Source organism: Gavia stellata, chromosome 2 (assembly GCF_030936135.1).
Source record: "Gavia stellata isolate bGavSte3 chromosome 2, bGavSte3.hap2, whole genome shotgun sequence".
Taxonomy (NCBI): domain Eukaryota; kingdom Metazoa; phylum Chordata; class Aves; order Gaviiformes; family Gaviidae; genus Gavia; species Gavia stellata.
The window spans coordinates 96,395,766-96,411,314 of NC_082595.1; the positions used below are offsets into that span (position 1 = coordinate 96,395,766).

The 15,549-nt window shown below is 49.7% G+C and overlaps 1 protein-coding gene across 1 annotated transcript; it reads left to right on the top strand.

The window, feature by feature from the left end:
- Nucleotides 1-2,735: 2,735 nt before the first annotated feature.
- On the top strand, nt 2,736-10,311 carry KLF11 (KLF transcription factor 11). Its single transcript, XM_059835560.1, has 4 exons — nt 2,736-2,790; nt 5,104-5,358; nt 6,707-7,700; nt 9,746-10,311. The coding sequence occupies exons 1-4, from the start codon at nt 2,749-2,751 to the stop codon at nt 10,048-10,050; spliced, it is 1,596 nt and encodes a 531-aa protein (XP_059691543.1). The 5' UTR covers nt 2,736-2,748; the 3' UTR covers nt 10,051-10,311.
- Nucleotides 10,312-15,549: the final 5,238 nt, after the last annotated feature.

Below are 15,549 nucleotides of genomic sequence, written 5' to 3' on the forward strand. Positions count from 1 at the left end.
GGTTCTTCACTGGCGAGGTTGCTGTGCTGCCTTCAGATGCTATTACTCAATTAAAAATCTGCGCTGTAAATGAGTAAGGCTGTGTGTGTAAGTGCTTTAAGCAGAAACTGCATGTGTTTCAACAAGCAGCAGAGAGACAAATACAATCACTTCTCAACTACAGCGGAACTGGAGAAAACGCAAATTAGAATGGCACAGTTATTTTCCTAGTTTTACAATTCCCTAAAGGTTTCCCCGAAATGGGACCGTGCGAGTGGAACAGCTAGTGATTTATAGAAGAGGCACATACCCTGTGCCCCCACTGTGCCACCCCCATCGTGCTTTTTAGTCACTGACAGCATTTTCCCCGAGTTTGTTTCATTCCCCGTGGCACAACTGATTTCCCTTTGCGAGCATAGCTCTTTAATGTTAGTGCTGGCTTTGCGGTTTGAATTATCAGCATTTTTATTACTATCACAAGGCATGGGGCCCTGCCGCACAGGCTGCGGCTCCAGCACGGCAGGTACCACACAAACACAAACAGAAAGCTGCTCGCACCGTAAGTACAGCATGAGATGCCGGGCAGAGGCAGGAGCTTGCAGGGTGCAAGCTGCAGGCAGAAACAGCGGCGTGCAGGAAACCCCGTGGGACCTTCCGTGGTGAAGGGCTTGTAACTGCACCAGCTGCCGCAGTCCCTGTAGGACCCCCACCGCGGGGGAGATGGTGGTGGGAGGCCTGGCAACGGGAAAAAAGAAGAGATTAGGTTAAATACAGGAGGCAGCGGGGAGAGATGCAAAGAGGCAAGGGGAACGCCCGGACGGACGGCCAGAGAGATCATTTTAATTTGGTGTTCAGTGGGCTGGGAAGTAGTAGCGCTGGGGAAGCTAAAGTACATGAAATGTGCAGTAATGGAGACCAGAGATGAGCACAGTATGGTGACGCTTTAGAATCTACATGGACAGCAGGGAAGGACCAGGATTCAGAAGAGCTGTAATGGAAAAAATGAGCCCCAGTTGTCAAGTGAAGCTAGCAGCAAAAGGAGATGAAAGAGTCAAGATGATCCCTCCCATGTCCTCCGCATCGACACGGAGGATGTCACGTCTTGAGAAGCCAAGGAAGGGAAAAGTAGGGATAATCCAGCAGGAAAAAATGCTTACTACTGCCTGCGTATTGTTGCATCCGGTAGCAAGGCATCGAGCGGGGGCCGGGCTGGGAAGGCACTCGCACAGCAAACGGCCGTCTGAGGCTGAGGGGGAGCCAGGTCTGCCCCTGCGGGGCTCTGCAGGAGCCGAGCAGCCTTTGCCGAGGCCGTGGGCCGCCCTTGCCGAGGCCGTGGGCCGTGGGCACGGGGCGGGTGCTGCTGCCGCCAGGATGATTTCAACTGGGTGTGCATGCTAGGAGGAAAGATCCCCCCTGCACCCAGCGCTGCAATAAACCAGTGTCAGCTTTCTAAACTATCATTTGGTTTGGAGTTTTCTTGGTTACGATTTTCGGTAACATGGGCACGGGGTGGGTGCCGCTGCCGCCGGGATTCGGTGTCGTCCGGCAAAAGCACACACCTTGCTGGGAACGGGATGACCGATACGTTTCAGCTTCCATTAAAAACACAAAACAAGGGGCTGGGGACTGGAAGGTGGAAAAACAGAGAACGCACTTTTTTAAAATAAAAATAGTTGTGATTTGAAGACTTCTTAAATGACGCCTGCCAGGCTGGCGCAGGGGGGGCCTTCCCTGGCCCTGCGCGGCCCCCGGGGGCTCACAGCTAAGCAAGGGCCGGGGCACGAGCCCGGGGATCAAAACCCCGCACGAAGGACCCTTAGTATTTCTTGGGGGGCGGCAGGGTTATTTCTAATGGCGGATCCGCCGGCCGATCCCGCTGGCAGAGCCGTGCCGCGGCCAGGCGGGCGCCGGGCCCCTTCCCCGCCGCACGCCGCGGGCAGGACCTCGCTGAACACGACGGGAAAACTGACGGCGCGCGGTGGGAATCTGCGGGAAAAGGGATGTTTCCCAGAACCCCGCCCCAGCGCCGAGGGCGGCCCCGCCGCGCTCGCCGGGCCGGGCCGGGCCCCGCCGCCCTGAGGGGGCGCAGGGACCTGCGGGGGGGGGGGGGGAGGGGGGGGGGCGGGGGGCTGCGTGCCGCGCCGCACGCACCGCGCGGGGGGAGGGGGAGCCGCGCCCCCGCGCCGCGCCGCGCCCCGCCCCGCCACACCCCCGCGCGCACGGGCATTCCCGGCCGCCGCCCCGCCCCCGCCCGACCTTTCCCCCAGTTTCCAGCGCGCGCTCCCCCTCCCATCGCTCGGCCCCGCCCACTCCCTGCCCGCCCGCCGCCGGCTGGGCCGCCGCCGAACGTGCCCACGCGCCGCCCTTCCTGCCGGCAGCCCCGCGGCACGCCGCGATCACGCCGGCCGCCGCCGCTCATTGGCCGGGCGCGGGCCGCGGCGGGCGGTGATTGGCGAGGAGCCACCTCCCCCCCGCCAACCCCCCCCCCCGCCCCGCCCGCGCTGTTTGGCGCAGAGAGCGTTCCGGAGCGCTTCCCCAGGCGCGCGGGCCGGTCGGCTCCCGGAGGGCGGGGCAAGGGGAGGGGGAGGAGGTGGCGCCGGCTGCTGCTCTCTGTGTGTGTGTGTGTGTGTGTGTGTGTGTGTGTGTGTGCGCGCGCGCGCGCGCGCGTGTGTGTATGTGTGTGTGCGCGCGCGCGCGCTGCTACTGCGGCTGCTGCGCGTGCTGCTGCCGCTCCCCGGTCACACCGCCGCCGCCCGCCGGAGCCGCGCCATGCACGGCTCGCCCTGCTCGGAGATGGGAGATGCGTCCGCGGTAAGCATCGGCCGGGCGAAGGGAGGCAGGCAGGCGGGAGGGGGCGGCGGGCGGACGCCCCCCGAGCCGGGGGCAGCCGGCGCCGGTCCGGCCCGGGCACGTGCTCGGCGGCGGGCAGGGGCGCGGGGACCGTTACCGCCTCAGCGGGGAGGGCGGCCCCTCGCGACCGTTACTCACCCGGGGCGGGGTGGGGGTCGGTTGAGACCGTTACCCGCCGCGAGGGGTGGTCGGTCGGTGCCGTTGCCGCCGGGGGGGCGGTCGTGCCAGGGTAGAGCCCTCAGGGGCGGGTGTTGCCCCGGTCACCTGCGGGGCAGGGCGGCCCTCCCGCAGCGGCCGTGTGGGGGCGGCGGCAGGGCGGGAGCTGCCCTCCTCCTCCTCCTGCTCCTTCTCCCCCTTCCCTTCCCTTCCATTCCTTTCCCTTCCCGCCATCCGCCCCTCAGCGGCGCCGCCCGGCCGGGGGCACCCGCCGTGAGGCGGGGAGCGGGCGGGGTGGTGCGGCGCCGCGGGCGGGAAGAGGCGCTGCCCGGCGGTGGGGGGGGGCCGCGCTGCCCGCACTGTCCCTGCCCGCCCGCCCGGCAGCAGCCCGCGCACGTACGGCCCCGGCAGCCGGCGGGGTGATGTGAGGACAGGCGGCCAGGCGCGGTTAGCCATTTCCCTGGCAGCGGGAGAGCCGGGGCTGCAGTGCTCGCCTCGAGAAAGGGCTTTTTCAGGGTCTTTTTTTTTTTTTTTTTTTGAAGCGTGGAGTGTTTTTCATGTTTCTTTAGGGAAAACTGCTCTCCTGAAACGTAGGGTTGGGGAAAAAAAAAAAATCTGCTGGCTTGGTTGTCTGTAATCACACTTCGAGGAACACTCACAGACTTTCTGGCTGCTTAGTGCAGAGCCTTGCCTGCTGTGGCTCTTGTTTGACAGGCGGTCTAGGTGCAGGCTTGCACGTTTTTTGCCCTCATTCCTGTTCTCATTGTTTTCAGTGGAAATTCTTAGAAGTTTTTCTCACAGCAGTTAATTGCTTTAGAGTGCTTTAACCCCTTCTTGCCCCAATCTTGACATCTCCATGCGTGGTACCTCTTGTTTTAGGTGAAAGTCCTCTGTGAGAGCAGTACTGGCATTTTGGATCCATCATGTTTAACATGTTTGCCATGCGTGTCCCTATAGTGGAGACAATGTCACACAGCTTTGCATCTTTGTGACACTGTTGAGGCACGATCATTCTGTGTTACTTAACAACGATCAGTAACAAAACTCATTGACTTAGGTGTGTAAGTGATGTCACCCAACAAGTACAGTTCCCTCTAGGGCTTTAGGCCATGGTAACAGTGTGGTGGGGCTTGCTGTTGCTTTTTTAGTTAAAACCCCTTTGCTGCCATATATAAGCACTCTGTGTAACAGCATTAGGCTCAAGAATCTTGGTCCATGCTTCTTAATCCCAGCCTTAACAGTGAGTTGGTGTGCCTGGAGACTGGAAGAGTTGTAACGCTTAGTTGAGAGTGAGCTGGCATGTGAGTGATAAACCAACAGCACAACGTAGCTTTTGGAGTCACTGCCAAGCACTGCAAAAGCTTTATGAAGTTTGGGTATCCTGTTGCAGGGAAGTCAAGTGTTTTGTGTGTGTGTATGCTTGCACACACACACAAAAATTTTCTGTGATGCTTGCAATTTGAAACAAATCAGTATGATTACATTTGTCTTCATGTTACTCATAGTGCGTTTCGGGATACCTAGCACCTATGTAGTATCATACTGTTCTAAAGTACAATACAAACAATTCTCACTGCACTTTGAAGACAATTTTCCTTCCTTGCTTCCCTATTGGTAAAAATAAGATTAAAATGCTTTTGCAAGGTGTGGTACACTGAATCAGTGATCATACCCTAAAGCATGTTACTGTCAGCTGAAATACATCTTCTAAATGTTACCAGAATGAGATTAGTGCTGAATAGCAGCTGTCTTTTGGGTCCATGAAACAGCCTTGTCCAAACAAGGTTGGAAGTCAGGATTTTTTTCCTCTTGTTGCTTGTATGCAGGCGTGGGATGTGTTTATTCAGAGTAGTGTAATCCAGGAAAGTAACTCTGGAAACATGAGCTACACACATACCTGTTCATTTCCTGCAAATCACACTTTTTTTTTTTTAGAGAGTAACAGGGGTGGAGAGATGAGCTGGTGGGGGCAGGGTGAGAGTTGAGCTGGTTGGTAGAACTCTTGCTGCGGGCTTGGGATCTGTTTCAGATGACCTTCATCGTGAGCAGACAGCATGTGGGTGGTGTCGACTTTGTATTCTGACTTGTCCTAATAGCCAGTAATCCGATTACATTTAGGTTGACATTGTGGACATCTATGAGTCTATCCGCGAAAGGCAGCGTCATGACAGCGAAAGGTCTACCTGCAGCACGTTGGAGCAGAACGACATTGAAGCTGTTGAAGCGCTTGTTTGTATGAGCTCCTGGGGTCAAAGATCACAGAAAGGTGACATATTAAAGATAAGGCCACTTACGCCTTTCTCGGATTCTGGTGATTTCACAATGCACGCTGAGGCTACGTCTGAATTACCAAAGGACTATTTATCTACACTGGTAAGAAAAACATGAAGGCAAAATAAATATGCCTGACACCTGGATGTTACATCTCTGCAATGTTTTAACTTGGCTGGAAAAGACAGCTTGCCCATGTGTCCCTGTGTAGAATAGGTAGAGAACAGCCAATCCTCTGTGTGTGTATACATAGAATAGTGAGGTGGGCATGTTGAGTTTGGGTTTTTCTGCTGTCTCTGGAATGGCAAATGTAGGAGTTTGATCCCTTGTTAAATCTAGGTGTGAAAGCCCTTGCTGACAGGTTATTTAATCTGACAGGCGCGCTGAGGATGCTGTCTGGGTGGCTGTTGTAGGTTTCTTGGAGCGCTTTGAGTGAGAATGGCAGAGTGAGCCTCAGTGATTCGGCACCGACTTACCTGCAAGCACTATATGAAAAAGTCTCTTTGATGACATTTGGCTTCACTCTGGTCATTATAAGAGAAAGTACAGGTTACCATTATGAAATAGACAATTTATTGAGTTTCTCTGCTATATGTTTGTACATGTAGTCTGTTATTTCTCCAGAGAATTGGTCTACTCTGGCTGACTAATGTTGGTTGAATCACAATTTTCTTTGTTGCAATTTATGTTGTAACAAAAGTAGGTATTAAACAAGGGCTTGGTGCCATTCAGGTTTCAGACAGTTAAGGCCCATTTCAACCAGTAGGCTTCTAGTATACGGTTATGTCAGGAGGAAGGAATAGTAGAGGAAGGAGGCTCAGATAGTATGGCAGCTCGTTGACGGACTTCTTTCATACTCCTGCCACTCAGTGTTGGCACTGTCTCTTGAGCAGCACAGGAGATAGGCATGAGTTTTCAGTGGTAAAGGAGGAAGGAGAGGTGGTGGCAGCAAGCAAGTATGGGGAGAAATGGATGAATAAGAAGGGAGAGAGCAGTTCCATTTGTCTGTATCTCAGAAGTAAACACCAGCTGATGGGGTAATCATTGATAAAAGATCTAGGGCTGGCTGGAAGCTTGAAATTGAAACGGTACAGTATCGCTGTCTGTTGCTAGTCTGTTTTTTTGTGAACAGCAGAGCGTTCATAGCCTCTTACAGCTGCACCCATTGCTGAGGAGAAAGGAATGAGAGAGTTTTTTGTAGTGCAGTGAGTAGACACACAATGTTTTATGCAGGTTTACATCCATCTCATTGCCTTCCTTTTATTAGTATGCTTTTGAGCATATTCAGAATGGCCATCAGGTGAGGCAATGTATGCTTTAATCAGTTTGTCCCAAGAGGCAGGTTCTGAGATTCTGGGGAGGGGGTGTAATTTTATTTTTCACAGTAAAGATACTGAAAAGTTGTGCTATGAAATCACACTGCTGTATAATGGTGTTTTCTTTTTTGCAGTGCATGACCCCTCCGCACAGCCCTGACTTTGTTGAGATATCAGCTGCTATGCTTCTGTCCTCACAAGTCACTTACTCCAAACCAAGGACTGTCATGGCAAATACAGCTGCCTGCTCAGTCACATCCACGACCGGTGCCTCTCCCATAACCAAGCCATCTGTTATCAACATGGAGCGACAGTGCAGCCAGAAGCCGGTGATATCCGAATCCTTTGCCCCTCAGCCTTGCAGGGCCATGGCAACAAGTGTGATACGTCACACAGGTGATAGTTCTGCTTACCATCACATTCCTGCTGTGCAAGAGAAAACAAAGGTAACTTCAGGCTACAGCACTTCCAGAGACTGGTGTGGAGCGGATGGCCGAAGACATTCCAGACTGCCACAGGACACGTGTGCCGTGGATGATTTAATTAACAAAACCTCTCCGGTACATCAACCTTATGCACGTGACTCCAGTGATATTGTGACCAATAAAGGACAACTACCAGGCAGGCCTGTTTCGCCGCAGACCCACTTGCCAAAGAATTGTGAGAATGACTTGCAAAAAAGAGCTACCCCAGTGACACCTGCCCCTGTTTCAAGCCCGCAAGTTCTCTGTCAAATGATCCCTTTAAATGGACAAAGCAGTATGATCAATGCCTATGTCAAGCCTTCAACTCCAACAGTCTCAACTCCTGTGAAACCTATTTTACCACAGACAGCCCCACTCTCTCAGCCTGTACTCATGGGACCTTCTGTGCCTCAGGGGACAGTCATGTTGGTTCTTCCACAGACTGCTGTCACACAGACACCGCAGTGCCCACAAACAGTAATGACTGTTGGGAACACCAAGTTACTGCCCCTTGCTCCTGCTCCTGTGTTCATCGCTTCTGGTCAAAGCTGCACCCCCCAGATGGACTTTTCTAGACGGAGGAATTACGTTTGCAACTTTCCTGGGTGCAAGAAAACCTATTTCAAAAGTTCCCACCTCAAAGTCCACCTTCGCACCCACACTGGTGTGTACGATGGGGCGGGTCCTTTGTCCCTCTGCCACTGGCTTGTGTTGGGGTGCTGAAATGCACATTTTGTGGGGGAGGGAGTGGGAAAGAGAAGAGGCAGGTGATCGGGAAACTTCTGCTCATCTCGGAGAAGGGAGGAATGTTCATTCTCCGTGGGCAAGCAAAACAAGACAGACTTTGTTCTGAGACCTCGGCTGACCCCATAGCGTTAGTTGAATTTCACATGCTTTAGTTGGAGCGAAGCTTTGCTGTGTGTGTGTGTGTGTGTGTGTGTGTTTAGATTTGAGTGGAGTCCTGCCATCTGGACTAGATTGAAATGAATTGTGCAAGTCCCTTTTTTGGTGGTATGGAGAGGTCTGGTGTAAGCAAACCATAGTACAGGTAGTTGGTCTTAATTCTTACATGAATAAAAGAAAAGAAAGTCAGAAACTGCACATTTTTCCAGAGTTTTGTCTAGGCTAAATGGGAATGCATTAAGATTTTGGGCTACTGTGTTAGGAAGTACAACAGCTGCAGGAATGTTGCAGTTTATTCAGTTACAGAAAGGGAATTTTAAAGGTAAATGAAAATTAATTGTAGTTAATGAGAGCTGATTTGCTCCATAAAGTCTGGTCAGTGTAGGGACAGTATAAATGTGTTTTACTTACCCTTTTTGTAGCTCCAGGATCCTGTTAAGTTAAAACTAACTTTGGGTTCTTAGGGACTATTTTTGATGTTGAGGGGCAGGCATAGTGGGCGATTGGTACAGAATAGCTCATTCAAAAGTTTGTCTAATTTTGTTTTTCCTTGGCTTTTTTCCCCCACTTAGCCCCCTCCCTTGCCCCACAGACACTGTGGTTTATTGGATGTCAGCTTCCGTGGCAGTATTTGCATTAGTTTGCCAGCTTGTCTTGGCAGTTCCTTTAGGGAAAGAGCTTAAACCCTGTATGAAGCTGATAATCCTTGTAAACCAGAGCTCAGAGGTAGATGATGCTTCTACTTCTGGCTTGAGCATAAGTGCTGCAGGCTGCTGAATTAACCTGTCACTACAGGATAAGCATAGACTAGCAACAAGTGTCTTACTTTGAGCTCGTGCTGCTGCTGATGCATAGGGAAGCTGTGTGTGTCCCTGTACTGTGATTAGGACATCTATGGGAGGTGAAGCACACTGACCCCTCACTAGCCAGTCCATGTTACAGGATCAGAAGGCAGAGTAGTTCAGCTTTCTCTTCCCGCTTCTGTCCTACTCCCTGAGTAGCTACGTGATATCATGCATACCAGACATAGAACTTTTCTTTTTTCAGATATTGAGAGTACAATGCTTCTGTGGTGCTTCCTTTCTGCGGGACACTTCTGTTCTGCTCCGCTCCAAAGTGTTACCATAAATTTGGGTCATGTGGTAGATGTTTATCTTGAGCTTTACAGGGGTTGCAGGCGGTAGATCATGTTGTTTAGGGTAGGTCTGATGGTAAGCAGTCACCCAGGATGAGCAGGAGCTGATGTGGACAGCCTTCCTGACTGCTGTCATTCCTGGGCATGCAGAACTCCCCTAGCTGTCTGTTGGACTTCCAGCTGTGTGGGGATGGCAGGACAGGCCATTCCTCAGTCGTACTCGCTGGGACAGAGTGTTTGTGTGCAGGGCTGGATCACTGGAGCAGCAGGACTCTGAGGCTCTATTCCAGGCTTCCTGTCTGCCCGCAGTATTTGCTGATGATATGCAGCAGCCGTTAGAGCTGTGGTCACACAGGGATGGGGGCAGGGGGCTGCTTCTAATTCAGTGAACGGATAAGGTAACTTTATGAAGAACCTTTAAACTGGGGTTTTGGACAATTGAAAAAATAGACTTGATGAAAGAGCATTTAAAGAGATATGAGGCAATAAGTAGAAATGATACTTATGATTTTCCTCTGGAATGCAACTTGAGCTTAAGCTAATGTTGGCTGTGCTCATGAGCAGTTCTGTGGAATTCATCAGTTTCTGCAAGGGAGGATTTAAATTAGTTCTTTGATAAAACTGTAACACACCTTCTCAGAAGTGAGTAATGCTTCTTTTACGTCCTGCAGGAGAAAAGCCTTTCAGCTGCAACTGGGAAGGCTGTGACAAGAAGTTTGCCCGCTCAGATGAACTGTCACGCCACCGTAGAACTCACACAGGAGAGAAGAAGTTTGCTTGTCCTGTGTGTGAGCGTCGGTTCATGCGCAGTGATCACTTGACAAAGCACACCCGCCGCCATATGACCACAAAGAAGATCCCCAGCTGGCAGACAGAGGTTGGCAAACTCAACAGAATTGCCACAGCAGAGAAACCGAAAAGCAGCAGTGCTCTGAGTATGCTCATCCCCGTGCCGTCGTCTGTCTGTCAGGGCTAGTGAGAGAAAGCTCCTTCTCTGCAAACTTTCTGAAAATCAGGAAGATTCTGATGGCTACAACAGAACTGACAATGGCTTTTTTTCTTTGTGTTTGCATACTTTAGTTTCCTTCCGTTTAGGTCCTCTGTTAATAATGCTATGTGAGAAATCTATCATATCTTTCCTCGTCCCTTCCCTATTTGTTTTTTTCAAACTTGGGCAAATGCAATCACCAGCACTTCAGGAAAGCAGAACTCTTTGGAAATGATTTTGGCAATAGGTTAAAAAAGTCACTTGTAGTGCTTGCTGTTAATATTTTGATGAACAGTAAAACAGGGTGACTTTTAGTTTTTATACTAGTATTTTCTATACCAAATATATTTTGTATTTATTCATTTTGGTCTTGATATGCAGGCAAATTACTTAACCTGCATTAGTAGGGGTGTGCAGGATGAGACCCAGAGTTTTGGAAACTCCTTTTCCCTAAACCTAAAGAATTGCATTCAGAGCATTTTGTAAACACATAATATTTCATAACTCGTAGTGGTTGGGATTTTCACACTTGCAGATCCTGATTCTGCAATGGGCTGGTGCTGTTACACCCTCCTTACGCAGGTGACATTGGAGGTTTGAGATCGAAGTGTGTCATCATTTTTAAAGCAAACCAAACCAGAATGACTGTCTTTCAGAAAACAAGTGTTGAAATCCTCGACATCTTATAAATTCATACCCTTTGCCAGTGGAAACTCTTGTGACTTTTGGTAGAAGTTTGACATACTGGGCATTCCTGAGTCCACACTCCACCGGAGCGAAGTTTGGAGGAGCCAGACTGCTCTGATGGAGGTAGAAGCACAAACACTGTTTAGAAACTTTGACACTAAAAATGCTTTGCTTTCAGTCCTACTAAACCAGCATATCAAAGTCTACAGAAAAAATGCAAAAATGGCAAGATAACCCGTAAATAATTAGCTGGGCCTCTGTTTATATTTTTTCTTGAATACAGGAGAAATAGAAAATTAAGGTTTTTTTATGTATCGTGGATGCTTGTGCACCTTATAGGAAATTGTTCAAGGCTTTCATTTACCTGTATCAAAGCACCAGAGGAAGTACTGATCGTGTCTTGACTTAAGAAATAGCCACCGTGTCAGCTTGATGATGCTCTTCATGTGGCCTTATAGTTCTCCACAGTACTTTGTATAAAATCACCCTTTTCTATTAAATGAGATACTCTCCCTGTTGAATGGATTTTCTTTTACACCAAGTGTAAATATGGCTAAGTGGAATCACTGGCTGCAGGAGTGTGGTATTGTAATGGCATGGTATGAGTAATAAAACAAAATGCCCACAGCACAGTTGGACTGCTCAGTTTCCGTGGTGCGGAAGGATGCGCATACGTATTGTAGCAGAGCTGACAGTAGAGCTGTTGTGCTGTCACGCACCAGGTGTTGTTTTGCTGGGAGACAGCTCACCTGCTGGATGAAATATTTCTGTAGTGTTTATTCCTTCTGGACTCTTCTCCCTTCAGCCACTCCTACACTGAAGCTTAGCTGAGCACTGAGGAGGACTGTTTTTCCTGGGTGTGTAAAATGTGGATAACTAGGAATGCACTACTCTTGCACTGCTTTGTTGTTCTGAAATCCTGGTCTTGCTTCTTGGTGTGGGCAAAGCACGGTTCTCGTCTAAGTATAAGACTTGCCGATCTCAGCTAGCATTCCCCTGAAATTGGCAGAGACCTGTTTCAGTTGAAAGCAGAATATGTCACACTTAAGTCTATAGTTATAATTAATGGTAACAAGTTTTCAAACTGCACTAAAATGGAGTATTGTGCGAAGTGTACTAAAGTTTTTGTGCCTGACCTTTAAAGTATCCACACCCCGTTCGCTCAACACATGCTGTAATCCCGCTGACTGCGGTGTACGTGCTGGTGAGTGTGTGTGCATATGCAAACCTCGCTGTGTGCTCTCCAAAGGGCTTGGTTGAAACCCCTCTTCCTGGTGAAGTGGATGCTTGTAGTGTTGCTCTTCTCTGTCGATACCCAGTTTTCCAAATTTATGTGGTGAAGAAAGAGACATTGCTGCTCTTTTTTTTTTTTTTTTTTTTCCCCCCCTTTCTTTTCCTCAGAAGTCCCTTAGAACAAGAAGCTTGAGTTTTGGATGCCATTTTAGCATCCTTTTAACTAGGGGAAGAGTGTCCTGTCTCAGTCCCATAGCCAATTTAGTACCTTTTTTTTTTTTTTTACGGATGAACCATTTATGGTGTTCACCTGAGCAAAACAGTTTGGAAACTCATGTCATAACTTAGTAAAATGTCATGTTAGTTTGTTGCATCATGGGGGGAAATTATGGACTGGAGAATATGGAATTTCAAAAAATGTGTGTTGTGTATGTGTGTCTGTGTTACGACGTGGAAAAGCGATGGCTCCCTCTTGGTTTTACCCAGCCTGCGATTCCTCACAGCCCACTCCTGCGAGGTGTGTGCTGTCTCCTACCACCTGTGTCTGGGACGTGCAGCTCTTTCTCCTGTGGATGTGCATGAACAGCTGAGCTGTGGTGTGTCTGCCTTGGCTCTGTTTGCCCTTTCTGTTCCTGCTGTGTAAGGGTTATTTATGGATTAAGCATGACTGGGATAGCTGCTCTCTTTGCACTTTACTGCCTGAACTCTATTGTTCAGTCTTTATTTTGAGCCTATATTTTAAAGAAATGGAATCACTTTTTTGTACCTGTTTTTAACTTCTATTAAATAAAAAGTGTGCAATGTGACTGGTTTTAAATCATCAAAAAATTGTGAATTTTCAGGTTTCATACACGTCCATTCTGGAACTATGTGAATACATTTGGGTTAGGTTATACAGCTAGGCCAGGGGAAGACTTTAGGACTCGCTAGTTCACTTACCTGTAAAGGCAAGATTTTTTGGATTAAATTGGCCAGTGCTTGTCCATTTATAATTTTACACAATGCTTCTTGTGTGCTTGCTAGAGCATGTACACCACTGCCAGGGTTTGGGGTTTTTGCATGCTGTCTGGAAATAAGAGTCTCGGGGTTTGTAACTGGTTCTAGCATGGCCTCCAGAAGCTATCAACAAAAGGCGGTGGTCCGAGTGCTGCTCTGTTAGCGTTGCAAGCTGTGCGTGGCACGAATGCTGGAAATAAAGAAGAGATGAGAATTTGACTCAAAAGATGGCTGCATTAGCCCTGGTTCTTCCCACCTACTTGTGCTCTGGCGGGGAAGTGGCTCTGGCAGGCTGGGTGTCACTGCCAGGTCTCGGCTGGGAAAGAGGTGTCCAGCGACAGCGACAGCAGCAGCAACTTCTTTAAATTTTTAAGCATCTCTGCTGTTTTCTTTCCCCCTGGCCAGTTCCCACGTTGCAGCGATGTTTATTTCTAGCAGGGTCATGTTTTAATGGAAGAGAAGGGGAGGAGAGGGTGTAATGACACCAGCTTCTGTCACAACCTTTCACTGCAATGTGACTTGGTGTCTGCAGTCAGAGCTCTCAGAGAGTGAACTGGGAGCAGTGACTCAAGGCTTTGTCCGCAGAAGAGCACATCGTTCTTGCAAGTATGTGGAAGATGAGAAGATCCTGTGGATGGTCCTGCTTCCCCCTCAAGAAGACAACTGGAAGGGAGGGCTTTACTGCGGGATCAATGCTCTGGCAGAGTAGCACAAACCCTTCAGCCCTTGAGCTCTGCAGGTCTCCACAACGCTTTTGTCTCGCAGGGGAAGACATCCTACCCATCTGTTCCTACTACTGTTTTTCAAGGAAGATTTTTTTGAACATCAGGTCATACCCTAAACAATACCTGTAATTTCTTTTGCTGATCTTTGTATTGTTTCCCTTGCTTTGCTGACGTGAAACATGTCTATGGATTTCACAGTTCTGTGCTCATCTTTCTGCTTTTTCTTGGAACGAAGCTGTGGGAGCTGTTACGTGCAGCCAGGAGGTGCACTCGGGACACATCCTGATGGGGCTGGAGTCTGGAACAGCTTCATCCTGTGAGAGGAAACAGCTCGCACGTGAGGAAGCTTTCCCAGCTACTGCTGTGCTACCATACGCATCATGCGGGCAAAAGTCTTTCTATTTTATAGCCGTTCTCAATACATGAAAACTAGTAATTTTCTAAAGAAACATGCATGTGTGCTCAAATGTGTCCATGGGTTTAATGCTACATTTTGCAGTTAGACCAGCATTGCCTTCCTGCGTGTGGTTATACAGCCAAACCGCCAGATTAGCGGCAGCTTGCCTCATCTTGCTCACAAACTGATGAGCACTGATCCACTTGCAGTTAGGATACTGGAAGCGTGAATCTGTTCTGAAGCTGCGGTGCTGGGTAGGCAGCGGTGGCCCGTGCTGCCGGGTGGCTGCACACTCGGTGTGCTCCTCTGGCTTAGGCTACAGCTCTGGCTAACTCTTCTATTCCAGCTGTGAAAGCTGCGCTCAATGTCCTGTGAATGATGAAGGTGACACCTCATCTGTCATCTCGTGTGAGCCGAATCCTGCCTCAGGGTTGCGTCTGGCTTGAGTTCATCTGCTGGGATAAATCTTCTAACTGGTTTTGAAGTTTAATCTGTGAGCCCATCTGCCTGTTTACCTTCCGTTCGTGTCTGGCAAGGCAGCTCGAGGCAGGCGGGCCATGGCCACGAAAAGGCAAACTTCTTCCATGCATACAGAAAGACTAAATCGTGACTCAAAACCTGGCAACCTACAGGCTAAGGAAACGGCGAGACGGTTCAGGAGGATGCCGCAAAGCCTCAGCCATGTCTGCTCACTGTCCATACGGTCCGTGGGATTACCTTCCCTGCAGTGAGTATGTTAGCACTGAGGCATTTTCTTCCCAGATTGGTTTCATCCTCTGTCAAATGCAGCCTTCCTTCATTTCTGCTTCAGTCTTTGAGTGCAGGAGGAGGAAATCAGGTGACATTTACATCCTGGTGTGTGCAGAAGGCCATGGGCACATCTTACATGTGCTGAAAACTCGATGAAACTGGAGCATAGAGTTTTTTTCTGGGTTGGAAGTATACTTCAGATTTAATTTTCTCCCATGCAGTCTCTCTTGACTTCAGAGTGATTTCTCTTCTGTTGTTTATTGTTGTCCAGCTAAACTCACTTCACCCTGTGCAAATAATTGCCATGTCCTGTGTCCAGAGTTGGGGGGGGAAACCTGTTGTGGATGCAGTCTGTGCCAGGCAGCTGATCTCCACCTGCCCTGCTAAGTGTGGTGGGGAGCTCTGCCACGCTTCTGTGGCACAACTCCAGGGCTGCACCTCGTCCGAGGCAGAGGCTCCGTATCAGCTCCTAGGGTGTGCGTGCAAATAGTTTGGCTGAAAGCTTGTGGGGGTTTGATCCTCAAAGAACGGAGGTGGGAGAAGAGCATCGCTGGGGTGGTGATGTGAGTGGGAAGGTGAGTAGATGACAACAGGACGCTAGACATGACGTGTCAGGGGCCATCCTCGCATACACTAGGCAAAAGGACCGCGGTTTGGGGTCCCAGGGCCAGAGGTGGACTATGAAGATCTCCTATCCTG